Source organism: Mustela erminea, chromosome 14 (assembly GCF_009829155.1).
Source record: "Mustela erminea isolate mMusErm1 chromosome 14, mMusErm1.Pri, whole genome shotgun sequence".
Taxonomy (NCBI): Eukaryota; Metazoa; Chordata; class Mammalia; order Carnivora; family Mustelidae; genus Mustela; species Mustela erminea.
Window position 1 is genome coordinate 14,694,413 of NC_045627.1, and position 27,688 is coordinate 14,722,100.

A 27,688-nucleotide genomic window follows, 5' to 3' on the forward strand; every position below is an offset into this window, starting at 1 on the left:
TCTCCTGACCAAAGGAGGAGAGAAAGCCCTACCTTGTTCAGCTAGATCTGTCCCCCTAGAGGGAGAGATGGGGGAATAGGCATATGGGACATACCCGCTCGCTGCCTCCTGCAGTTGGAGAAAGGGATACCCAGTGAGGATCCCCGCACCCTGTGTACACATCTCTGTGCCCTTGGCGTGTGTCGTAAGCAAGCTAGATGGGATGCGGTCATTGCGTCTATGATCTAGAGGAGGAGGAAATGACCTCCTGTTAAGGCTACGGATTGTTATGTCAAAACTCAGAAGGGGGAAGCTCTCCAGACCAAAGGAGGAGAGAAAGCCCTACCTTGTTCAGCTAGATCTGTCCCCCTAAATTTAGTGATGAGGGAATAGGCATATGGGAAAAACCCCTTCGCTGCCTCCTGCAGTTGGAGAAAGGGATACCCAGAGACGTTCCCCGCAATATGTGCACACCGTGTGCACACATCTCTGTGCCCTTGTTGTGTCTCCTAAGCAAGCTAGATGGGATGCGGTCATTGCGTCTATGATCCAGAGGAGGAGGAAACGACCTCCCTAAAAGGCTCCGGCTTGTTATGTCAAAACTCAGAAGAGGGAAAGCTCTCCAGACAAAAGGAGGAGAGAAAGCCTTATCTTGTTCAGCTAGATCTGTCCCCCTAGAGGGAGTAATGGGGGAATAGGCGTATGGGACATGCCCGTTCGCTGCCTCCTCCAGTTGGAGAAAGGGATACCCAGTGAGGAACCCCGCACCCTGTGCACACCGTGTGCACACATCTCTCTGCCCTTGGTGTGTGTGATAAGCAAGCTAGATGGAATGGGGTTATTGCGTCTATGATCCAGAGGAGGAGGAAATGACCTCCCGAAAAGGCTCTGGCTTGTTATGTCAAAACTCAGAAGGGGGGAAGCTCTCCAGACCAAAGTAGGAGAGATAGCCCTACCTTGTTCATCCTGATCTGTCCCCCTAAAAGGCTTGATGGGCGAATAGGCATATGGGACATATCCGACCCTACAAGATCCTTCTTTCTGTCAGTGAATGGTTAAGTTCCTGGTTTGAAGGAGGACTATGGCCAAATCTCCTTTTCGGGCTTCTCATTCTTATCGCCTTATTAACCTTATTATGTTGCTTTGTTCCATGTTTCTCTACTTGGTGCCGAGACTCCATTGCTACAATGACTTCACCACGACAGACTATCCTTGTCCCGTGAGAGGACGCTTCTTCACTGTCAGCTGCCTCCACCTTTCGTAACTCCCTTATACGTTCCTACCCTGATCAATATTTACCAGAGCAGTAAGGGACAGCTCTACACCCCTATTCAGCACGAAGAAGTTACAGAAGATGAGACCTTCCACCTTCAACCACCTTAAAGATTTAAGGGTCAAAATTGTTCAGGGGGGAATGATTAGGGAGCAGGAGTCTGGCTTAGGAGAAAGCAAAAGCTGGCGCCTTGTACCCCCCCCTCCACCCGCTCCCCTCCATGTGTGCAGCATTCCTCAGGCACCCCTGACTGCCATAAAATGATAAATAGTTAACTTGCTGAGATCACAATCCTGCAAGACAGGAGTCTCCCTTGGTTTGCAAATGTCCTTGAGACTACAACAAATAAGTTACCTTATCAATAACCCAATTTCCAAAGACACAGAACTCAGTTCCTCAAGTCCTAATGTCACCCTCCCCTCCATAAAAAACCGAAGGAGGCGGAGGTAGAAGGAAAAGTAAATAAAGTTAAATTTCTTCTAAAACTAAATCTCATTAACAAGGATGCTTGATAGCAGGAATGTAACATTCCACCAGGAGACTCTCAATTGTCTTTACTTTATAGTAACCAATCCTTCAATATCCTGATAGTATTCTTTGCCCCAATAGCCCTTCTGGACACCCTTTTGTCCTCACCTACCCAACTCCTGTGTATATAACCCGCCGCTCCTCACAACCTGGGGCAGCAGCTCTTCCTGCCCATGGGTCCTGTCCCTGTGCTTTAATAAACCACCATTTTGCACCAAAGATGTCTTAAGAATTCTTTCTTTAGTAGTCAGCTCCGAACCTCACCCCACTGAACCTGACTTAGGTTCTGGGACTTCATCAATACCAAAGCCATTTCCCATAGACAGAATGACCTGGTGGAAAATGCTCATGACCATCCATTGCCTAAGCAGTGGTGGTGATGTTTTCTCAGTGCCCGTCTCAATCCGCTGTCCGTTAATGGTAAAAACTCACGGCAGGCTCTCAGCACCAAGGACATTGTCTCTCCCCTCTGGCATGTCCATGCTCAGATGTTCGTGGAAAGAGAAATCAAACACTGGTTGTGCCTCAGAAGCACAAAAAGACTTTACAAGGTGACCGAGCGGCTCAGACATTGAAGCTTCTGCCTTCAGCTCAGGACCTGATCCTAGGGTCCTGGGATAGAAGCCCACATTGGCACCCTGCTCGAAAAGGGAGCCTGCTTCTTCATCTCCCTCTGCTACTCCCCCTGCTTGCGCTCTCGTGCGCTCTTTGTCTGTCTGCCTGTCTCTCTCTCTCATTCTTTCTCTCTCCCCTTCTCTTTCTGTCTTTCAAATAAATAAAATCTTGAGGAACAATGAGTTTACCTGATGGAGAGTCGGAGTTTCCTCCTCGGCCCTCCAAATGGGTAGCTCTTCCGTCAGGTCCTTGCGGGGAGCTAGGAGGATACAGAGGCACCATGACACTGGTGAGGCTGCTCAGGAAGTAGGCGGGGAGTTTGGATGGATGAGGACAGGAGGGAAGTGTGTGTGTGTGCATGTGTGTAGGAGGTACGGGCCGCACTGCTGCCAGGCTTTGTCCTTGGTGCAGAGGGGAAGGGATGGGAGAAGAGCAGGGAGGAAACGCGAAGAGGGTTCTTGTCTTTCTAGCTAAAGCGAGCCCGATCAAAGCCAAATAGCCAGTCCAGTACATGGGAAGCCTAACCTGGCTTCTGTGTGAGGACCGAGTCCCATAACCTCTCCTGACCGACGTGCCACTAAGATGTCCCACGCTGATGCTTTGGACATCAGCTCTGGGCCCAAGATCCCCACCTGCTGCGACTATATGCATCACGTCTATGTAAGATTTTGCATGGCATAAAAAGCAGCCTTGCTTGCCAGGCTTCATTCAACCCTCAGGAAAGGATCCTAGTAGTTTTCTTCACTCATCCTTTCTTTGTCTTCAGAAAATCCCATGTGCAACACTGGAGAGCACGGACATCGTAGCTTCCGTAAATAGCCAGCACCGTCGATGAGTGTGATAGATTTCTTCCACTATTGAGCTGTCCTGTGTGTGTGTGTGTGTGTGTGTGTGTGCGCGCGCGTGCGCGCGTGTGTGTGTGTTTCCCCTGAAGACAGTGGCTGTCCGAACCCTCCCAGGTGTTCTGACCAGTGGGAAGTTGCTTACACAGAGGAGTCTTGGAGTGTGTGCTGATAGGCTGTAGGCCTGCTTTGCAGGAGATTTGCTCTGGGGGTGTTGGGTCCAAAGATTCCACCCAAGCTTGACCTTGATTTCCTATTGGCCAGTGGTCTTTGAGTGTGTGCTTAGAGAATTTGAACCTTCCTGAGGCTTAGGGAAATCTTATTAAGTACAGTCAGTTCCATCCATGATGCTTTTCTGCCTTTGGCCGGTCGTGTGTACACACTGAGACTGGCTATGACCGATGTTGCCCTGTTCTGTCCTCCAAGGGTCCACACGCTTTCCATCCATGTGGGCTTGAGCACGAGGATGTGGCTTTTCTCTGTGCACTTGACTCCAGGGACCAGGCTGTAATCTTTAACGTGGGCTTCTAACCTTGCCCTGGCTTCTGTGTCCATGGAAGCCAATGTGTCATGATCGGTCCTGTCGGGGACCATCATGGAATCTAGGTATTTGCCTGTGTGCACAGATGCTGGTGGCCCTTTGCTAGCTAGCCCCCATGGTACATCATGACCCCCTGGCTGAGGGACTAACACAGGTGCCTAGGCCAGAGCAACTTTCAGATTGGAACCTGAGCTCCAATCTTGGCTTTCCAAGTAGGAGGTCAAGGGTTTGGACCCTTCATCTCTGCACCATGCCCATCTCATGAAATTAGAGGGAAACGTCCACCAGGTACAGCTGTGGTGAGTAGGGGAAGGAGTATGTAAATTGTGCCAGGGTGATGAGAGTGTTTTGGAAGGGGGACACTGTGATTGTAATGGAAGTGTGAGAAAGATCTCCTGGGAAAGGCACACAATCATGTTCACAAGCATAACGCATGGGGACACACACCCACACACACACACCCACGCACACAGGGCCTTCATCCCACATGCACACAGATCACCCCTTCCCTATGTACGAGTTCTTCCAGGCCCTGTTCGACGTGGTGACCGTGCCTCACCAGACAGTCTCGGTCAGTATCCCCCAACCCCCGTTCCTTGTTGGAACCCAGAATCAGGGGGCAGGCTTCTTTGTACTCTAGATTTCCTCCCAGAGCCCGATGCTCTTAAATACGTACAGCTGTCCTTGCTCCCAGCATCTACCTGCGATTGGTGAAAAGGAAACACAGTGAGGATCCCAGCATCCTGTCCGCTGTTGGGCCAGCTCTTTGGTTTGGGGAGGACTTCAGGCAGTTAATTGGATGAGGTCCCGTGGTTGAGTCCATGCCCCCCCACTCGAGTTCAAGGGGATTGTTTGAATGATGCTGAATGATGCTAGAGCATCATTCAATCTCCGAAGTCCATTCTGATCAACAGGCAGAACGTTCTCTTTCAAGGAGAAACCTTTTCTGCTGAAGAAGGTGTTTGATCCCATGGAGTTTGTAACTGAGGCTGTCCTGTGTCCTCACCCTTTTTGGGTCCACTGTGCGTAAGAGGTCAGACCTAGCATTCCACCACGAGGGGAGACTCCCCTGGGAGTTAAAGTGCCAGATGTCCATCAAACTCCATTGATGGAAGAAATCAAGGAAGCACCATTTCTGTCTCTGAGAAAGAGAGGCGAGCTTACCTCAGGGAGAGTTGGGGGACCTTCCTTTGTCCAGCCCCTAGGAAGGTCCTTGGACTGGCCCTCCACCCGGTCTAGGAGAACAGAGAGGAGCTGTCAGGACACTGGCTGCACTACTCAGGAATGACTCGGGGAGTTAAGTCTGCTGGATGTTATGCGGGGCTGGAGGGAATGGATGTGAAGGGTGACCAAGCAAGGCCTGACTTGCCAGTGGACCAGCAGTGGTGGACACAGTGATGGACACAGTACACAGTGATGTACACAGAAACACAGAGTAGGGGATCAGGATGGAAAAGGGAAATGGGGCCTTAGCTTTCTAACAGAGGGGATGTCATCAGTGGGAACTCTCAGCGTATGTCTGGGAAACCCTCAAGGCACCCTGGGTTTCAGGGCACAGTCCCCTGATCCCTCCTGCCCACTGTGAAGCCAAGCCAGCTTTCCACTTCTTCAGCTGGTCATGGGGCCTGTTCAGCTGTCTCCCCTGCACCTCTGCTGTGTGACCCTATCGCTCCTCTATCGTGCCTTGGAGTAGTGGGTTTTTCGGTGATGGAATCTAAGTACTGGGGAAGGTTGTATTTGTTAGTACGTGTCCATTCAGTGACACTGCTGACATCCGTGATGCTTTGTAGACCACACTGCCATCTACGGGGAAAACGTTGCCATCCTATCTCATGGCACCTCTGTACCCGTGACGCCATGACCGGCCCTCCCCGTTTCCTCCCTCCACTGTCCCTTCCACTTTCTGGGTCTACGAATGTCTCTACTGGAGTGTCCTCAAAGCCTGGGATCGGGTAATGTACCTCTTTCCTTGTGTGCTTGCTTTCAAAATGCGTGTTAGGTTTCCAGGATCCATCTGTTTTGTAAAATATTGGAAACCTTTGTTTCTTCTTACGCCTGAATTGCACTACATGATGTGTATGGATGCCATAGAATGTGTTCTTTCCTCCCATGATGGATTTGGGGGCAGTGCCTGTCTGGGGCTATTGGGAACCCAGCTGTGTGAGACATTAGTGTGCAGATTTGTCTGTTTCCAGAATGAGAAGACATCACCGAATGCATTGGCCCCATTTGTACAACAGTAACCAAGTGGAATGTACTGGGTACTTGAGTTCCCCAAATGTGGTGAAGTCGTTTCGTTGCTTTGAAGTTACGTAGCACACCCATGTAAGATGTGGCTAATGGACAGAAGTGGAGGGGGGGCATCGTGAAACCTCCTGTCGTATTCTGGTCCATTTTTCTTTAGCGTTCCTGGCGGAAAACATAGTCTCTTCCTTCCTACACATCTAAGAACCATGTTTCCTGGGGAGACCTGTAGGGACCCGTGTGTTCCAGAAAGACCTAAGATCCATCCCTTCAGCTAGTAGACACTTTTTCCTGTGCCCCTTGGATCCAGTTTGAATGAGGATCTCATTGTGACTTGTGGACTTAAAAGGGGACGGATTGACGGCATAGAGGGAAATGGCTACCAGTGAAATCAGAGGACAATGTGTCTCAGCAGTTTTAAAAGCTTCCATTATGTCTGTGCTACTGAAGGGAAGAATGCGTCTCCAATCAACCTAATGAGTCAATCCCCAAGGTACCTTCCTCAGGGTCCTTGATGGTGTAGACCTCATCGTGGAAAGAGAACCGGACTCTCTTCTTGGGTCCTCATGGAGGGGGCGGCGTGGGTGGGGGCATCTCCACATCCTCGAGGAGACACTCCCCACAGATTTCTGGGAGACGCACAGAAATAGAGAGCAGTGTCGGTACCTTGTCGTCAGGAGCCCATAGGGGGATTGGACGTCCTTTCCTTCTAGTCCATCCGTCTCCTGCCCCTACTCGCCAGCTGCCCAGCAGGCATTCCTCCCTCCAGGTGGGACTTAAAAAGAGGTCACCGTGTGCTGTGCTCTGAATTCCGCCCCCTCCCAAACCCACAGGTTCCGTGGGCAACAGCTTGTATGGAGCAGAGACAGGAAAGAAACGCAGCAGAGTCCCGTGAGCACGCGTGATGTCCTCGGTCACATCCATTGAGCAGCCACACCTACCCTCTGTGCCCTGTTTCCCTGCCCTCCGGACCTCCGGATGTTAGTGTGCCGCCACAGTGTTCCAAGTGGTTGAGTTCAAGGATCACCTGGTACCTAGGGGAGGACTGGATGCTTCCCAGCCGCTAGGCAGCTGTTGAGGAACGGACCGCCTAGGGACTCAGCTAGACGGCTAGCTGTGGGTGAAGCCATAGTGCAGGACAGTGGAGGGCCCTGAAATGTAGGGTGCAGAAGGGACCGTCCAGAGTTGCCACCCTGATGAAGGATGGATCTGGGACAGGAAAGTCGTTGTTTCCCTGTGGCCAGAGATCCCGCAGCCCCTGACACCAACCCACGGCCCCTGAGAAAAGGTCCTGAAGCCCTGAACCAAGAGCTGCCCTCACAGTCTCAAATCCCTCTGTGCCACTGTGTCTGTAGGGGAGAGTGAGGGCCACGAGACCAACCTCAGTCCTCACTCACCTCTGTGTTTGGGGCCCTGACATCAACTAGGTGGTGGTTTCTGCCCAGTGGGGCCCTAGTGAAGGACCAGGAACGGGTAGCATGAGCCACGTTACCTCACCTCTCTGCAAGGTCAGCACAGTCGCCCAAGGCCGTCCTGAAGGCCATTTTCAGCCCAGGCTCCTGGGGTTCTGCTTGGCTCCCAAGGTGATTCAAACTCCCAACAGTAGCATAGGACCCGGCCGAGAACTCGCTTGCCTTGAGCTTGCCAGTCCTGAGGAGCAGTCGATGGTACAAACGGACATGGAGGTGGCCATGTGGGCTGGGCAAGTGGTTGGTTTCAGGAAGGAGACGGATGATGCTGAGTGGCCCGCTCTTGCCCTGCGGACTGCTCTGAGGAGGCTGGATGGAAGTGAGGCTACCCTGGCTGGCGTGAGTCCATCCCTGCTCTCTCATTCTTCGCCAGCATCCCCTGTCTACTCTCAGGTCTCTTGATCCCCTCTGGAGACTGTAGGTTTAGCGGACAGTCTCCTGTCTCCCTCCCTAAGCTGGGCCTGGAGAACCCAGCCCAGCAGTACCTTTGAGAGCAGGAGACAGTCCACTGTGCAGCTGCTGTGTGTTCTGTCCACCCACCCGGTGGCACAGCCCGTTTCCGTGCACTCCCAGGCATCAAGCAGATGGCCCGGGAAACCCTGCACATCAACCCATGAGACCACCCCGCTATCCTCCAGCGTCTCTCCTAAGAACAGCTGCATTTCGACCTCTGACCTTTCCTCTCCGATTTTGTCATGTCCATCGAGAAGAGGAGACCGGCAATTCGTTCCCCTCAAATGTGGTGCCTGGGTCGCACCAAGATTCTCCTGATCCAGGGACAGCAGTGTGGCGTGTGACTTGTGTGTTGTCCCTGTAGGACTGTGTCTAAAATGGGCATTCAGAAAGAGTACGGTTTTCTGAACGTCAGAGCGCTTTAAGGAAGGCAGCTTCCCCACGAAATCCCAATGAAATCACCCAGACAAACGAACAAACACAGGCATCCAACCGGGAGGAGGAATCAGAGGCTGGAGAGGAAAAGTCAAAGAGAAGAAGCCGGTCTCTGTAAAAGGGAGGCAGCCAGCTCGAGGGAAGAGAATTGAGAAAATCGATAGGCACATACCTGTAAAACAGCAGTTAAGATTCCATATCGTGGGGACCTTTAATCCTGTTCACCCAACCGCCAGGGGCTCGGCTCACAGAGTGACAGTTGAAATGTAATGTTGGAGGCATGTCATCAGGTCACCGTGGCGATGGCTCATGACAGAACTCTGAGGGTGAAGGCATCCCTGCACACTGCAGCATCATGGAAGGAAGTGGGTGGGGGAGGGGTCGATGGATGATGGGCAATTAAGGCACTTGTTGTGGTCAGCTCTGAGTGGTGTAGAGAAGTGAAGAGTCCCTGAGTTGTACTGCAGAATGCAATACTGCGCTGTATGTTAACTACCTGCATTTTTGGACATTAAAAAAGGATACTCCTGAGGGCACCTAGGAGACTGAAATGTTCATTTTCCCATCTACTACTCTGGAAAACTCCTATTTTTACGAGATTGTTTCACAAAGTCTCTCCAAGAGTTCTTGGGTGGCTCAGTGACTTAAGTATTGGCCATCGGCTCAGGTCCTGCTCTTGGAGTCCGGGATCAATCTTAGCATCAGGCTCCCTGCTCAGGGGGAGTGCTGCTCCCTCTGCCCTTCCCCCAAGTCCTGCCTGCTCTGTCGATAAAGGACCCTGCAATTACACTACTGGGTATTTACTCCACAGATACAGATGGAGTGAAAAGAAGGGCCATCTCTACCCCAATGTTTATAGCAGCAGTGGCCACGGTCGCCAAACTGTGGAAAGAACCAGGATGCCCCCCTTCAACAGACGAATGGATAAGGAAGATGTGGTCCATATACGCTATGGAGTAGGATGCCTCCATCACAAAGGATGAATACCCAACTTCTGTAGCAACATGGACGGTCCTGGAAGAGATTATGCTGAGTGAAATAAATCAAGCACAGAGAGTCAATTACCATAGGGTTTCACTTCTTTGTGGAGCATAACAAGTAACATGGAGGACATGGGGAGATGGAGAGGAGAAGGGAGTTGAGGGAAATTGGAAGGGGAGGTGAACCATGAGAGACTATGGACTCTGAAAAACAACCTGAGGGTTTTGAAGGGGCGGGGAGTGGGAGGTTGGGGGAGCCAGGTGGTGGGTATTAAGGAGGGCATGTATTGCATGAAGCACCAGGTGTGGTGCAAAAACAATGAATACTGTTTCGCCGAAAAGATAGAAAATAGATAAGTAATTTAAAAAGGAGGAAAATATGTAAAGGGCTTCCTGCAGGGCTCCCCTCCCCAGGAAGGCCCAACATACATCTGTCATTTTTCAGTGAGCTGCATTAATGTGGATCGCAAGGTGCCCTTTCTGCAGGGGACAGAGAGATACCTTTGAAAACCCTGAATTCTCTGTGTGCGTTCGATTTCATAGGCCCTTAGTGCACGGACCTCCCTCTTGCCTGCACCCCATTCTCCATTTCTGGTCTGCAGGGAGGGTCGCCCTTTGTGAACAGCGGGTCGTCTCCAGCACCAGATGGCACCTCCGGGGCCTGCATACATGGCACGCACATGTGGTGTCCCTGCATGGACACAGAGGATGAGGCAGCTGACAGCTGGGTAGGTCCCTTCTGCCGAGGTCAGTCTGTGAACTCTGGAGTGTTTGGACCCAAAACCTCTCTGCTGGTTTCACCCCTTGTGCGTGCACTCCCGGGAGCTTGGCATGCAGGGGGCCACATCCATCTTAAGTCCCTGCGGGCCTGGCCACTGCCATGTGGTCTCTTGGAAAGTGACCATCAAGAACTCCTTGGCAACAACCCAGGGGATAGTAGGCATTTACAGGCAGCAAATATAATGTGATTTCTTTACAACAGTTTCTACCTGGGGCACCTGGGTTTCTCAGTTGCTTAAGAAGTTGCCTTCGCCTCAGGTCCAGGCCCTGGGATCCAGCCCGAGTCAAGCTCCCTGCTCAGGGAAGGGGCACCTGCTTCTCCCTCTGCCTTGGCCTGTCGCTCGGCCTACTTGGGAGTGTTTTCTCTCTCTCCGCCAAAGAAGTGAATAACATCGTTACAATATAAACAACAAGTTAATAGAAATGATACGTAAATGAAGATATTTTATGAGTTCTGCAACGTCATACGATGGGAGGGGGAAACAAAACCAAACTAGTAACAGCATGTATTTACACACGACAATACAGTCGTCATGCTGCTTCAGGTAACACAATTCTACCCTTTGGCCCAATTGATATCTAAATAGATCATTTTTCTGGCACAGTTTTGGAAACCTCTCTTAATGGTGTTCTGAAAATACGTACTTTTAAGAAGTTAAGTTTTGAATAATACCCAGTCACCTCTGTCCTTCTGGCAAATGTGGGATAACAATTAATTGGAGTTTACAACTTGGCGAGGGTTTCCTTGGTGGTGGTGGTGTGAAGACAAGTCTAGATATTTCAAGTATCTTAGAGAAGACAATGGAGGAAATTGGATGGATTTCTGACGTTCTGTCAAAATAGACTTTTTTTTTTAAGATTTTACTTATTTATTTGACAGAAATCACAAGCAGAGGCAGGCAGAGAGAGAGGAGGAAGCAGGCTCCCTGCTGAGCAGACAGCCTAACATGGGGCTTGATCCCCAGACCCTGGAATCATGACCTGAGCCAAAGGCAGAGGCTTTAACCCCCTGAGACATCCAGATGGCCCTTGATTCTTTTTTTTTTAAGATTTTATTTATCCATTTGAGAGAGAGAAAGTGCAGCAGACAGAGGGAGAAGCAGCCACCTGCGGACCAAGGAAACCGATGCAGGATTCGATATCAAGACTTTGGAATCATGATCCAAGTCCATGAACCACCCAGGCATCTCTGATTTGGTTCTTCTTACGTCTTGTATGATCCTGTTACCATCCTCCTACTTTACTTTCTCACCACTGTGTGTGTGTGTGTGTGTGTGTGTGTGTGTGTGTGTGTGTGTGTGTGTAAGCTCTTTCAGTGTCCTTATCTACTAATGATGCCATCAGTTTCACATCCAGACTCATTTCTATTGATTCTCTCTTCATTAGAGATCACACATTTCTGTTTGTTTGCATGTCTGAGGACTTTTAGATTTGATGCCAGACATTGTGAATTTTATTCTATGGGTTACTGTTACTTTGTATCCCTCTAAAATGTTTTATCTTTGTTTTGGGATGCATTTAAGTTGGAAACACTTCAAGCTCTTTGATACTTCTGTTTAACGTTTTTAGGAGACTCCCAGAAAGTCTCTGGTCTAAAGTTACTGTGGCCTTACTCCTGCAGTGGTGCCTTCGGAGTGCTTTGCCAGATGTCCCAAGTGTCAGGAGACCTTTCCACTCCAGATGGGTGAAATACAAATTCTCCCCAGCCTGTGTATTCTGAAGATTGCTTTGATACTCCTTTCTTGGGGTCCATCTCCCAACCTCGGGTCGTTTCCTTCTGCACACGCAGTGGGCAGTCACACCCAACAGAACTCCAGAACTCTCCCTCTCTTTGCAGCTCCTCAAATCCTAGTTCAGCCATCACGTCCCAAATGAGAGTCTGTGGATTTCTTTTCCCCCCAAGAGAAGTGTTTATGACTTCATCTCCAGTTTTTCAGCTTTTCACTTTACCTAGCATTATGGCATGTCTCTGCTTTATTTTGTATTATTCCTTGAGGCTTACAAGTTACCTCTCAATAAATTGCAAGCCCCTTGAGAGCAGAATCCATGACACACCCTTTTCAAAGTCCCCACTGCACATCACAAAATGTGTAGTGCACACATGGTGCATCATAAAGGTCAATGGAATGAATGAGTAAAGGCATTTGTCATATGTCCTCATTAATTAATGTGGGAGAATTTGGGCCTCTGTCTAACATTGCAGGAAAATGAAATACATTTTCCAATAGTTGCCTTTGCTCAACTTTCTCCCCCTCAGTCTTTCTGCATAATTTCACCAGTGACAGGAAGGAGGGAATAATAAGCACATTCATTAAATTTGTAGAGGATTCCAAATCCAAAGGGAATCGTAATCTCAAAATATAAGATTAGGGTTAATTCTATCCTTGGCAAGTAGGATGAGCAATCACAAAGTAAGTAAAATTAAATGAAACTACAAGGTATTAAATTTTAGAAAGAAATTAAGCCACCTGCCATGATAGAGATGGTTGGAACCACGTAAGATTGTAGAAGCTATAGTGAGTCACAAGCTGAAAATATGTTAAAAATGAAATTTCCTGTTGTTATAAGATGCTTTGTAAAAGTGGCAAAGATAATTATCCTTTTACAGTCATAATTGTACAACCCTTATAAAATCCTGTGGCAGTTTTTGAGGTCTGTTTTTGATAGCATTAGCAAATAAAGGGTTTTAAGATGAAAGCTATTAAATTGTTGCAAATGGAACCCATGAAGAGAACTTATTCCCTCTTTCCCATTTGCTCTTTTATTTTTCTGCAAGAACAAGGTGCATGTACAGAAAATTAGCTTCCTGTAACAAAGAAAACATGCAAACAAAAAGGAACAACCACTGCCTATAACTGAAACCAAAGCACTAGCCTTAGCGTTGGGAGACAGTAAGTGAGAAACATGACACACTATTATGAACATTGACTAGCATTTAAGTGGGGGCTGCACTGACCTCTTCCAGGCATGCAAAAGAGTGTCTAGCATTCAAATAGCTTTTTAAACTTTTCAGTATATCATAAATATAATATCTAAACCTCACAGTGAATTTGTGAAATATTATTTCCATTGTACAGATGACAAAATTGAGTAGTTTTTAAAAAAACTTTTTATAAGGATTTATTTAGTTATCTGAAAGAGAGAGTGTTGGGGGTAGGGCAGAGGGAAAGAATCTCAAGCAGACTCCTTACTGAGTGTGGAATCCAATGTGGGGCTCTATCTCACAACCCTGAGATCATGACCTGAGCTGAAATCAAGAATCAGATGCTCAACTGACTGAGCCACTCAATCCTCCCTAAAATTGAATGATTTTGAAGACATGAACCCCATTTTAAGTAAGGTGGCTAAGCAGCATAGTCTAGACAGAAATAGTAATCTGTACAATACTATGTCAAATGAACAGTAATCCCAAATAAATATGGTGTAATATTTTGAAAGCACCAATGTGCTATGAAATGGAAGATGGTAAATATTATTATCTGTGGCCTGGAGATTGGACCCTCCTGAAAAAGTACTCTTAGGAATTCCCATGAATTCCTTCAGTATTCAGGGGAAAAGAAAATGTATTAGTTATTTTCCAGATTGTGACACTAAGAAACCCGAAACGTTTGTCTTCCATGAGCTTTCTTCTTGGGGGTAAGTTGAGCATTAATATTATAAGCTTACAGTACTGCCAACTCCTTCCCTATTGTGCATGGGTCAGTGATTTAAGTGACTGTGCCACCTCCAATCACTTATTTATTTTTAGGTTGTTTTATATTCCTCTTTAGAAATAATAAGTTTTCCGTGCTGGTGACCATGGGGACCACACTTAGCACACTCACCACAAGTAGCAAAGTTCTAGAGTGCAGTATTTCCAGAGTATTTCTATAGATATGATTAAAACAAAAAACGTACTCTTAGCAAAACAGGGAAGACGGGGCTAAGCAGGACTGAACTGATCTTCTTACAGGTCTTCTTGGAGCCTTGAACTTGCTCATGTACATTGGGAACTGAGAGGAGAAGAGCATATATCCCATCTGTCAAATCTGTTTGGCTGCAGAAATTTTTTTCTCATAAAGCATACCTCAGGATCAGCGTTCACTTTCAAAGTATTGCTTTCCATCAGGTTGTTTCAAGGGAATGCCTTTTTTGGAAAATACTGAAACAAAGACTTGGCAGCAGTCAGAAGGGGGTAAAATTATATGACCGTTACGATGCCTCGTGGTTACTGGAGTTGGGAAAGGATGGAGGGGCATGAGGGGGAGACAAGGATGAATAAAGTGGGACTTGTGCCTTCAAGGAGAGCTCAGCCTGGTGAAAATACATGTAAAAAATCCACTGCAGGGCAGGATGAAATGAATTCTAAATGTAGGTTTAAAAATAAAAAAACGGGGGCGACTGGGTGGCTTAGTGGGTTAAAGCCTCTGCCTTGGGTTCAGGTCATGATCTCAGGGTCCTGGGATCGAGCCCCGCATCGGGCTCTCTGCCCAGCAAGAAGCCTGCTTCCTCCTCATTCTCTCCGCCTGCCTCTCTGCCTGCTTGTGATCTCTGTCTGTCAAATAAATAAATAAAATCTTAAAAAATAAATAAATAAAATAAAAATAAAAAAACATGCAGCGAGAAATAGAGGGGGTAACTGTTTGTCTAAACTTTTGTTAGTAGTATTGAATTCTTGTTTTTTTTTCCTGTATCTGATGCTTCCTTTAGTGAAATCCTTAGATCTTGTGGAAATTGCTTGTTTAGGGTCAGAACATTTTCCAGATTGAACATTTTCCTGCATTAGAACTCTGGCCTTTCCCGACTTCTCCATGGGGGCCAGGCCAGAACATCAGTGATTTTTTTTTCTCCCCAGAACGTGTCCTGCATGATTTTACACATCAGTGTTCTGAATTTCTTCTTCATTTCAGCTATTTTATGGTGGGGGGGAGTGGTGAGGCCTTGGATCATTCCAGAGGGGGAGATCTGGGGCCGTCGGTAGCAAAGGGCACTCTGCATTACCACCTGCATGTGGCACCCTTGGGTGGCCATTAGAAAGGGCTTTGTTGGGGCACCTGGGTGGCTCAGTGGGTTAAAGCCTCTGCCTTCGGGTCCTTGGGATCGAGCCCCGCATCGGGCTCTCTGCTCAGTGGAGAGCCTGCTTCCTCCTCTCTCTCTGCCTGCCTCTCTGCCTGCTTGTGATCTCTGACAAATAAATAATATCTTTTAAAAAGGGTGGGGGGGCTTTGTTTGTCCTAGCCCCTAGTTCCCTGGATCTGATCTCAGAAGTCTCAAGCAAATGCATCTATGTCGCTCTTTTGTCAGCCAGAGCTAAGAACTCTGGTTCTCCCAGACAGAGACAGCCACAGGATCTTTGCTTTCAAATGGAAAGTCTGGTTGTATGATTGCTGACCTATTCAGTATGTAGAACAGTTGTATAAACCCGATGTTCCAAGAGGAATCATGAAATTTTGCTGTCAGCTTTGCTGCTGTAGCTCTTCTCTTTCTAGATCACTCCGTCATTCCATCACTTTTTCCTCCTCAGGATCTAGAATCATTTGTTTTCAGTTTACCTGTTCTTTTGGGCATTTAGCTTTCTTTTGATCAGATTCTGTCTCTTATGGCACCTCCTTTTCTCTTAAAAATTGCCATGATAAACAGCAAACAAACCACAAATGTGGTATCTATCACCTCATATTTTTTTAAAGATTTTATTCATTTATTTGACAGAGAGACACAGAGAAAGAGGGAACACAAGCAGGGCGAGTGGTAGAGGGAGAAGCAGGCTCCCCACCGAGCAGGGAGCCCAAGGCAGGGCTCGATCCCAGGTTCCTGGGATCATGACCTGAGCCAAAGACAGATGCTAAATGACTGAGCCACCTAGGCATCCCAGTATCAACTCATTTTTAAAGTGTTTTTTGATTAAAAACAATTAAAAAAATAGTAAAGTGGTTTTTGGATTTTAGAGCATTCTGGTTTAATAGTTGATGAAGTTCTTGAACCTAAGTCAGGTTCGGTGGTGTGAGGAGGTTCGGAGCCGATGACTAAAGAAAGAATTCTTAAGACTTCGTTGGTGCAAAATGGTGGTTTATTAAAGCACGGGGACAGGACCCGTGGGCACGAAGAGCTGCTGCCTCGGCTTGTGAGGGTAGGCATGTTATATACAGTTGGGGGGAGGTGGTGAAGGGTGGTGAAGGGATGGGAGGTTTCAACAGAGTTCTCACATGTTAGGGAGGGCCTACAAGGTGCCGGGGGGGGGGGGAGTCCTTGCCCTTATGGCTTGATCAATGTCGTCTTTAGGTCAGGCATTAACGTCAAGATAGTTGGGAGATTCTTGGTGGGGTATTATGATCTGGCTATCATTTACATTCCCTTCTGTCTCAGCCTCCTCCAGTTTATGGTGGGAGGGAGACATTAGGGCTTCAGGAACCGAGAGTTATTTGCCTCTGGAAATTTGTGCTATTGATAAGGTAACCTCCCTGTTTAGGTCTCTAGGACATCTGTAGAGCAAGGGAGATTCCTGTTCTGCAGGATTGCGATCCCTGCAAGTTAACTATTTATCGTTTTGTGGCAATCAGGGGTGCCTGAGGAATGCTACACATATGGAGGGGAGCAGGTGAAGAGGGGGTGCAAGGTGCCAGCTTTTACTTTGTCCTCAGCCAGCCTCCTGCTCCCTCATCAATAGGCACAAAAGCTCTGTATTAAAACATGTTGAACATGCTTGGAGGGTACAGCTGACCCCCATGGCATTTTCGGATTTAGTAATTTTTATTTTGGCCACATGTGGTTCCTCTCAGATTCAATGAACGTTTGTGGCATCTAGATCCGAATGGTTCCAAAGGCCGTGGGTAAACCTAGACAGTACCAGTGTCTCTCTGTATCCATATGACTTTGTAGTCCTCTGGTGATCTGAGTGTAATCAGTAATGCCTATGACATAGAAAATTTAATTCTTTGTGAAAAATGGCCATCAAGTGAAAGAAATAATTTTAACAAAATACGAAAATATGTTTAACTTGTGGTATGAGGATATACACAGGAAACACGTGATTCCCTATGAAAATGTGATGCAGAAAAAGGCACCTGAATAAACATCTCAGTAATCTCAATTTGAGGGACTCAGGGATGTTAGCCTCAGGAGTGTGTTACCCACCTTTCTGTGCATGAGGGAAAGCATTGTAATGAAGATGGCTGCCTAGGGGACCTGAGGGCAGGCTCACAATGGGCAGGAAGGTGGAAAGACAGCAGGCTTTAGATGGCCACACAAGGAACTGTTGGGTTTAAATCGCTGACTTTGGTAATACAAAGAATCACAAATCTTAGTTCACGATCTTGCTTGTCACAAAATGAAAGTGCATGTGTGAGTTTCACATGGCTGTGTCATAAAAGTGATGTTCAGGAAAATATGTTGCCTTAACTTCACATTTCTGTTGTTGTTTATTCTTCTTCTGGGGGGTGAGTTACGCACCCTGTGATTTCAGGAGCATTTTAAACCCAGAAGCACTTACAACACCCCTTCGACCTTGACTTTATCCAGTGTGGCCTTCTTGGTATTTCTTGCTTCAGTTCTAACACTTCTGCCCATTCTCACCTTCGGGCTTTCCTCATCTCTGGCCTGGATGATAAGCACAGCCTCCTAATTGATCCATTTGTCCTAAGATTCCTTACTCAGACTCCCCTACACACTGCTACCAGGATTCTTTCCCAAAAACAAAATGAAACAAACCTTAACGATAATCTGTTCATACAGCCAATCCACTTCTAGAAGATTCTCCTCACACATAAGGGTATGGATGTATGTATCCAAACATTTGTTCCCATTTTATTTGTGACAAAACAATTGGGTGACTTAAGTGTCTATCATATGGAAAAAATGACATTTTTTCTAATGCCTACCTAATATACCAGAAATCAGAGAACTTTTTCTGTAAAGAGCTAAATAGTCATATTTTAGGGGTTTCATGCTATATGATCTCTGCCATGATTACTTGACTCTGCTCTTACATCAGGAAAGCAGCCATAATTATGGGCGCCTTTGGGTAGCTCAGTTGGTTAAGCCTCTGAATCTTGGTTTCAACTCAGGTCCTGATCTTGGGATGGTGGGATCTAGCCCCACATCGGGCTCTGTGATTGGCATGGAGTCTGCTTAGGATTCTCTCTCTCACTCTGCCCCTCCCTTGTGTGGACTCATGCATTTTCTCTCTCTCCCTCTCTCTCTCTCTCTCTTTCTCTCTAAAACAAATAAGTAAATCAAATCTTAATGAAAAAAACAAAAAAGTGGCCAAAAAGATGATCCGTAAAATAATGAGCATGAATGACTGTGTTCCAATAAAACTTTATTTGCAAAAACAAACATGCTGATTTGGCCCCTAGGCCTGAAGGTTGCCAATCCCTGGCATAGATTACAGTATGTATATTAAGGATAATAAGATAGGGGCACCTGGGTGGCCCAGTTGGTTAAGCAACTTCCTTTGGCTCATGTCATGATCCTTGAGTCCTGGGATTGAGTCCCACATCAGGCTCACAGCTCCATGGGGAGTCTGCTTCTCCCTCTGACCTTCTCCCCTTCTCCCTCTGACCTTCTCCCATCTCATGCTCTCTCTCACACTCTCTCTGTCTCTCTCAAATAAATAAATAAAATCTTTAAAAAGAAATTGATGAGATAAATCTGCATGTGCTGGCAAGGAAGGATATCAATAATATACTCTTGGGCAAAATAGTATGCTACTAATATATCCTGTGTTTGTCATTTTATCTTTCCTGGTGTTTCTATCTTTGTTAAAAAGATAAATGTCTATATTTATCTTTGTATATTTATCTATATACCTATATCCATATCTCTCTATATTTATATAGAGATATATATATACACATATACAAACAGATACAGGGAGACAGAGACAGATGGCAAGGGAAGGAATAAATAGATAAAATAGATGGTACAATATGCACAAAAAAGAAAAAGTCCAGAAGAATATACACCAAATAGTACTAGGAGCTCTTCTGAGAGAGGATAGATAGGAAGGCAAGGAAATCCTCCATTTTCATATACTTCTGTATTGTTTAAACATCCACCTGGCTATGTATTATATTTACATTACAGAAAAATACTGAAATGATGAGTTATCTGAAATCTGAGCCTCTCTCTCCACTGGTAAAAGACCTCCTGTTGTTTTGCATTGTCTATAGGATAAACTGTAAGCAATTTACCATGATCTGCCCTGGCACCTGCTCTGGTCTCCTCTCAAATCATCCTGCCTGCTCTGCAAGCCCCCTTACTCCCCACAGCACACTGGGCCGTTTTTTTGTGACTCCTTCTCTGCACACATGATGCTTCCTTTTCTCTCTAGTCGGCTCCTTCTTGACTTGTCCTGCTCCCCCTTTCCTGCTCAGGTGGCAGGGGAGGGCAGTTTTTAGTGCAAGACAGGTGAGTGCTCTTCTTCCTATCCGTCACCGCCCCAGCTAGACGTCCCTTTCTTTTCTCCTCTCTCGCATCTTTCCTGTCTCCTACAGGCAAAAGTTGCCCCCAACATTTTAATATGTAACTCTTTCCATTTTCATATCCCCGGTTAGCCTGGGTTTCATCAGGCGGCCTACTGTCTTGTCATTTCTGATTCTCCATACTCAGCACAGAGCCTAGCACAAAGTAAAGACTCATTAAACCTACACACATGGAGGCTTCTATTTAAGGAAATAGTTTAAGAATCTTAAGGTTACAATGGGGAGATTTTTACACTGAAATTTTAAAATGTTCGGTGAAGTCTACAACAGAGACTCCTATGGAAAAATGTTTTAAATATCCCCATATTATTCATATTGTTCATATTATTCATTAATGATCTGTAGGAGAAGGGTGCACATGTGGGTCTGCTTTCTTGTTTGTGGACTTGGGTGTTTTCAGCATCATCTAAGTAGCCAACACAAACATTGTAAGTCAAATAGCCCAGTCTGAGATGTTGATTTATAGCTATATTCACAGTGAATGTATTCAGCTGTAGTAATAGAATCCCCTGTTGATGGGCTAGATAATGAGTGCTTACTTGTCTCAAATATGAAGTCTATAGGAAAGCAGGTGTGGATTTTTAATGACCAGCTCAATGCTGGCATCAGGGGCAAATGTCCTTTTTCACCTTTAAACTTTTAAAAAAATATTTATCTATTTGACAGAGACACAGCAAGAGAGGGAACACAAGCAGGGGGAGTAGGAGAGGGAGAAGCAGGCTTCCCACTGAGCAGAGAGCCCGATGGAGGGCTCATTCCCAGGACGCTGGGATCATGAGCTGAGCCAAAGGCAGACGCTTAATGACTGAGCTACCCAGGCGCCCCTTATCTTTACATGTACTATTTCTTAGCACATTGGCTTCCATCCCATTCTTGTTGCTTCATCGTTGTGGGCTTGCTCAGCACCACCGAGAATCACATCCATATTTGAGGCAGAAATGAAAGAATAGGAGCAAAAGTCCTCTGTTCTTGGTCTTCAAATTCTGAAAGAGAAGTCTTGACTAGCACTCTTTCCCTTTTTTTTTTCCATCTTTTTTTTTAAAGATTTTATTTATTTATTTGATAGAGATCACAAGTCGGCAGAGAGGCAGGCAGAGAGAGAGGGGGAAGCAGGCTCCCCGCTGAGCAGAGAGCCTGATGTGGGGCTCGATCCCAGGACCCTGAGATCATCACGTGAGCCGAAGGCAGCGGCCCAACTCACTGAGCCACCCAGGCGCCCCCATCTTTTTTTTTTTTTTAATAAACATATAATGTATTTTTATCCCCAGGGCTACAGGTCTGTGAGTCACCAGGTTTACACACTTCACAGCACTCGCCATAGCACATACCCTCCCCAATGTCCATAACCCCATCCCCCTTCTTCCAACTCACCTCCCCCCAGCAACCCTCAGTTTGTTTTGTGAGATTAAGAGTCACTTATGGTTTGTCTCCCTCCTGATCCCATCTCGTTTCATTTATTCTTCTCCTACCCCACTAGCCCCCCACGTTGCATCTCTACTTCCTCATATCAGGGAGATCATATGATAGTTGTCTTTCTCCAAATGACTTATTTCACTAAGCATGATACCCTCTAGTTCCATCCACGTCATCACAAATGGCAAGATTTCATTTCTTTTGATGGGTGCATAGTATTCCATTGTATACATATATGCCACATCTTCTTTTTTTTTAAGATTTTTATTTATTTATTTGACAGACAGATCACAAGTAGGCATAGAGGCAAGCAGAGAGAGAGAGGAGGAAGCAGGCTCCCCACTGAGCAGAGAGTCCGATGCGGGGCTCGATTCCAGGAAGTTGGGATCATGACCTGAACCGAAGGTGGACATCCTAGTTCTTTCCATAGTTTGGCTATTGTAGACATTGCTGCTATAAACATTTCGGTGCACATGCCCCTTCGGATCACTATGCTTGTATCTTCAGGGTATATACCCAGAAGTGCAATTGCTGGGTCATAGGGTAGTTCTATTTTCAACTTGTTGAGGAACCTCCATGCTGTTTTCCAGAGTGGTTGCACTAGCTTGCATTCCCACTAACAGTGTAGGAGGGTACCCCTTTCTCCGAATCCTCGCCAGCATCTGTCATTTCCTGACTTGTTAATTTTAACCGATTTAGAAATGGGAATTATCTGATCCCTGCCTTGTCAGATATTCCTACTGATAAAAAGGATCAGGAATGCTTTCCCTTCACAGAAAAAAAGGAAAGCGTTACCACTCAGGCATTTCCTGATAGCTGCTCTGGGGTGGAGAGAGGGAGGGATTTGGGGAAGGGGAAATGTATTCCTTAAACCTGAGTGTGCAATAGTTCTGGAATCCTTCCTATCATTGGAGAGAGAATCAAGCTTCATGGGGCCAAAAAAAAAGGCGGAGGGGCATCTGAAAGTAAAAGCCAAAAACCTCACCTGTATTCTTCATATGAATTCTGTCCTTTTGGAGCTTTACTGAATTGAAACTTGGCAATAATTACTGTTTGGTATTTATTCCTTATCTGACAGCCACCTTTGTGTGTTCCAATTTGGGAGCATCCCTACTTGAGTTTAAAAAAAAAAAGAATTTAGATCAGTTTTGCAAATTGGTAAAATATCAAACAGTAAATTTATCTTTGACATCCACATTAATAATCCAGTAACACTTTTATATTTTTTATTCAAGAAGGAGTTTCAAGCTTGAAATTTTTCCTACATACTTCTCCAAGCATATTTGAACCTCAGCCTTGCACAATTAAATATCAGTCTCTGAAAAGTACTTATTTGGAAAACTCCAGGTACCCTTTTACTGTGTAAGACAGTCAGCTTTCGAGAAGATGAAGGACGATCTATGAAACCAATTAAGATTTCTACCTAGATGGGAGGGATTTTTGCAACTTTCAAACCTTACACAAAAGGATTCTGCTATGAAAAAAAGGCTTAAAAACACATATTATCTTTCATAGTATGAACGAAGAAGTGTCCCAAATCTACTTAAACAGAAAATGCAATTCGATTTTAGCTCGTATCTAGAACTTCGCAGATGTCTGCACAGAGTCCCCGCTGCAGTCGTTCCCCTTACCACCACCACCACCACCACCCCGCCCCCCGCCGCCTGTGTAACCATGGCAATACCTGGAGCACGTTTGCTCAAGATTTCTGTGTTCTGGTTCCAGGTGGAAGAAAGCATGGGGTGTTGTGATGGGCTGTTGTAAACGACAAATCGTGGACTAGATCATGTTATGGGACGAATTAACGTGCAGCATATTGCAACACTCGGAGTGTTATCCATGGAAAATGGAGCGGAGAACTGGATTATCCCAGAGCAGAATTTGAGGAGAAGCGGCCTGAGGTTTAATGCTGCTGATGTTAGTGAGCGCAGAAGGGGGTGGGGAGTTTTTCGTTCAGTAGAGGTGAGTGTGTAAGAAGGGAAATTTGTAGGAAAGATTGAGCTAGGGAGGGTGCCTGTTGTAGCTTCTCAACCCTAAGAGGCTTTTTAACTTGCAGAGGTATTTGTAGACCTCATGTCCTAGCATACATGTTGTATGCATGTTGTAGTTCCAGAAGTCTGATCAGTTTTACACAAAACTGTGTGTGCTTGTTTAATTTGTGCACTTGTTTATTTGTTTGCCCATTCATTTTGTTTGCATTGTCTTCTCTGTTGAAAAAGGCACTAGGTGATGATTGGCCTCTGTGGAGATTACTCCTATTCCCTCTATAATAGCATAGTAGAGTGAATGAAAGCAGAGACCATGGAGCCAGACTGCCTGGGTTTAGGCCTCAGTATTCTCGTCTGTAAAATGGGGATAAAAATAATTTGTACCTTATAAAGTTGTTACAAAAGAGTACATGAATTAGTGATTTTAAAGTCCTTAAAACAGTACCTAAAACAAAATATCCTGGGGCTTTCTGAGTGGCTCAGTCAGTTAAGTATCCAACTTTTAATCTCAGCGCAGGTCTTGATCTCAGAGTCATGAAATCAAGCCCTGTGTCATCGCTGAGCATGGAGGCTGATTAAGATTCTCCCTTTCTGGGGGTGCCTGGGTGGCTCAGTGCGTTGAGCCTCTGTCTTCAGCTCGGGTCATGATATCAGAGTCCTGGGATTGAGCCCCACATTGGTCTTTCTACTCAGCGGGGGACCTGCTTCCCTCTCTCTCTCCCTGCCTCTCTGCCTGCTTGTGATCTGTTTCCCTGTCAGGTAAATAAATAAAATCTTAAAACAAAAAAAATATATTCTCCCTCTCCCTCTGCCCTTCCCACCTCTCCCCCACCACCGTTCACTTGTGCTCTATCTCTTAAAAAAAATTGTCTTAAGTAAAATTATTGCCTGTTATTAAGGTGATAATAATATAAAGGATTGCTCAGTATATGCTTATCTCTGTTAACATTGCTACTCAGAACTAGATGAACATCTGCCAAGCCTAAGTGGGACCTTCAATTGTTCTGCTAAAGCTGCATTTCCTCATCCTTCAGAATCCTTTAAATTTCAAGTAATCTGTATTACACACTTTCCCATTAATAGGTTACCATGTGAATAAGTCAAATGCAGTCTTCAAGCTGAAACAAGGAAAAGAAACCGTGGATATTGGAAGTGGAATTTCCATACCGGAATTACCCGGGTGAGTGAGGACCTGTGGCGCCCGTTGCTAGTGAGGTGATTGGTGCCTTTTGCATTACGAAATATTTTTAGGCATCTTTTAAAATGCTCTATAGTGGGGTGCCTGGGTGGCTAAGTGGGTTAAAGCCTCTGCCTTCAGCTCAGGTCATGATCCCAGGGTCCTGGAATCGAGCCCTGCATGGGGCTCTCTGCTCAGAGGTGAGCCTGCTTCCTCCTCTCTCCCAAGGATTCTTGGATCTGCATATGCAAGTACCATAAATCACACCTCCAGTTTTTGTTTTTCCACATTAATTCCTCCTTTGCCACACTTTTAAAAATAGACTTCTCTTTCCTATATATGAAATCTAATTGCTGCCCAACCCCATCTTAGATTTCTATCTTTCTTCTAGAATTCCCAGTTACTGGAATTCTAGAACACTGTGATCTCAAATCTGATGATAAATTTTTCTCCAAATGTCCTTCCCTCCCTTTACTAACAATGAGATGCCTCAGTTATTTTCAACACCGGTTTTATTAACTTCCTTTTTTCTCTTTAAACTCTGAAATATCAAATTATAAACCTTTATACCTTTCCTCAACTACATTATTTCAGAGCTGATGCTTCCTTTTACATGTGGTTTGTCTTTCACATAAAGTATTAATTATTATCCCTTCTAAAATCTACCACACCTTACTCGGAAGTATTGTAACACAAAGATTTAAAAAGCTAAAAACAAGCCAAAAGACTACTAAGATGATCTCACTCTGCTTCTGTAAATGCTTTTTTTATACTCCTGACATGTGTACTTAGCTGTTGCCGGGACCAGGAACAATGTCTGGTTTCTAGTAGTTGTTCACTAGGTATCTGTTGAGAGACTGAATGTGAATTTTAGTAAGAGGCTGGCACTGTCTTCTCTGTGCCCTTCACAGTAACTCCTGCAAGGGTTCCCCCTTTCCTAAGACCAGAGACACACAGGATCTTGGTTCCTGAGTGTCCCAGTTAGCCTTGTCCAGGTTCTCATCAAGCAGCATCTTCTGTCTTCCCCACAAATGCTACGAAATTCCAGTCCCAAGCCTCTGCTCATAATCTTTCAGTTTCTGTCAAGCATTTAAAGATGAATAAATATGAAGGTCAGTAAGGGTTCCAGAATGATGTTGAGTAATTCTTTAGAGATCATGTAGTAAATTGAAACAGAGAGGTGGGAACTAAACTATGAAAACAGGAGACCAAGCCTGAGAGCGAGAGCTCTAAGTGTGAAACTGTTCCTCCACACACGGGGAAACCGGTGTGCCCAGAAAATCCCGTTAGCGTCGGCATCCGGATTGTTGTGTGCGGGTACAGAGAGAAGCAAGCAGAAGTTTACAGTCTGCTAAAATAACAAAGCAAATTAATTTTGAGCGACAAAGAGCTCTTAGCTTTCCATCCAGTTTCATCTTTCCCCTGATATTCCAGTAGACATAGCTGTCTACTTATTTTTCTTTTCATCCGACTTCCTCTTTCTTGTCTGTCATGGGCTTACAGCATTCTGAGTCCCAAAGTCGTCTTCAGCAGCACTCTCAAGATCTGTTCTTCTCTGCTCCCTATTCTCCCCAACCCCTTAACTTTTTCCTCCCAAGTTTTTAAAGTCATATTTTTTGCAAAGTGCTAGAAGTACTTAGGTTTATAACTACGTTTCTTCCTGGGTCTGGTACCATAGTTTTTAATGTTTATGTGTTTTTACTAAACCAGTGGGTTAGAAGAAATTTGCATTTGAGAGTTCCTTTATTTGGGGAGATTGGCCTGAAGCCTAAGAATTAGCGCTACAACCATACTAATAACATTGAGATTTATATAGTACTAAATTTTGGATTTCTTTATAGAAGATCTCTGGAAAATTCATGACAGAGGAGCAAAATGCCAGGAAATCTGAGCTGAAAATTCAAGACAAGTCCAAGATTTTGATTTTAATATTAGAAGCCTTGTAATAAGAACGCGAGTACTAGAAGTGGGACCACACTAATTCACACTAAATGTGAGAAAACTAACACTGGAGTGCATTCCGAAGCATATAGCCCAAATGAGAAAGTTCTCTTCCATAATGGAGATCTTATGTAGGACCAAGATATTCCAGCTTTGAAGTTGCTTTTTAATTCTTCTGAGGTACACAGTAAGGGAGGCATTGTAGATAGGTCTCAGGCATTTGAGAGACGCTGTGCATACAATGCAAGGGAAGGTTCCTTCTACCAAATGGTAAACCACAGTGGGTGTCAGAGAAAATTCATAGTGGAGAAACTGTGAATATTCTCTATAGATTCTATATCTATAGACAGGAAAAGTCTCTAGAAATTGGGTTCTCAGTGAGTGTGCCTTAGACATTACTGAATTTGGAAATTTCTCCCCAGGAATGGAGAACTCACAAAACACCAGCAAACTCCAGCCAGAGAGAAAATCCATAAATGCAACGACTGTGGAAAGTCCTTCTGCCAGAAGTCTATCCTCGTAATACATCAGCATATTCATTCAAAGGACAAACCAGGGAATGCGGGGAATCTGGCTCTAGAAATGGAGGCCGCACAGTACAACAGAAAACTCCCACCAGAGAGGAAACCTATGAATGTAAAGAGTGTAAAAAAACTTTCTATCACCTGTCATCTCTTAGTAGACACTTGAGGACTCATGCAGGGGAGAAACCCTACGAATGTAATCAGTGTGAGAAATCCTTCTGCCAGAAGCCACACCTTGTAGAACATCAGAAAACACACACAGGAGAGAAACCCTTGGAGTGTAATGAATGTGGGAAGTTCTTCTATGTTAAGGCATACCTCATGGTACATCAGAAAACACACACAGGGGAGAAACCATATGAATGTAAGGAATGTAGGAAATCCTTTTCCCAGAAATCACACCTCACAGTACATCAGAGAACACATACGGGGGAGAAACCTTACAAATGTAAGGAATGTGGGAAATTCTTTTCTAGAAATCCACACCTCAAAACTCATCAGAGAACTCACACAGGAGAGAAACCCTATGGATGTAAGGAATGTGGGAAATGCTTCTACCAGAAGTCAGCCCTCAAAGTACATCAGCGAACTCACACAGGGGAGAAACCCTTTGAATGTAATAAATGTGGAAAAAACTGTTACTATAAACCAGACCTCACTAAACATCAGAGAAAACACACAGGGGAGAAGCCCTACGAATGTCATGAATGTGGTAAATCTTTCTCCGTGAATTCAGTCCTCAGATTACATCAAAGGACGCACACAGGAGAGAAACCCTATGAATGTAAAATACTATGTATTGGGAACTTCTTTGGGAATTCATCCTTTAGAATAATTGGATAATTCACACAAGACAAAAAACTTAGGAATATCATCTATCTCAGAAAATTTTGGTCACAGTATGCCTTGACAGAAAACAAAAGACACAGAAATTCTTTAAATGTATAAGGGAGAGATTTTGACAGCATGTCAGACTTAACTAAGTACCAGACAACCGACAAATTATAAAATCTGAGGGAGACCATTCGTTCAGAAGTCCTACTAGATT

The 27,688-nt window shown here is 45.3% G+C and overlaps 1 protein-coding gene across 1 annotated transcript in view; it reads left to right on the forward strand.

The window, feature by feature from the left end:
- The window catches only part of LOC116573605 (zinc finger protein 25-like), a 68,005-nt gene extending 40,522 nt beyond the window's left edge, over positions 1–27,483 (forward strand). The window contains 3 exon segments of the mRNA XM_032313769.1: positions 24,082–24,178; positions 26,539–26,660; positions 26,663–27,483. Coding sequence (XP_032169660.1) covers positions 24,082–24,178; positions 26,539–26,660; positions 26,663–27,483 — 1,040 coding nt within the window.
- The last annotated feature ends 205 nt before the right edge of the window (positions 27,484–27,688 follow it).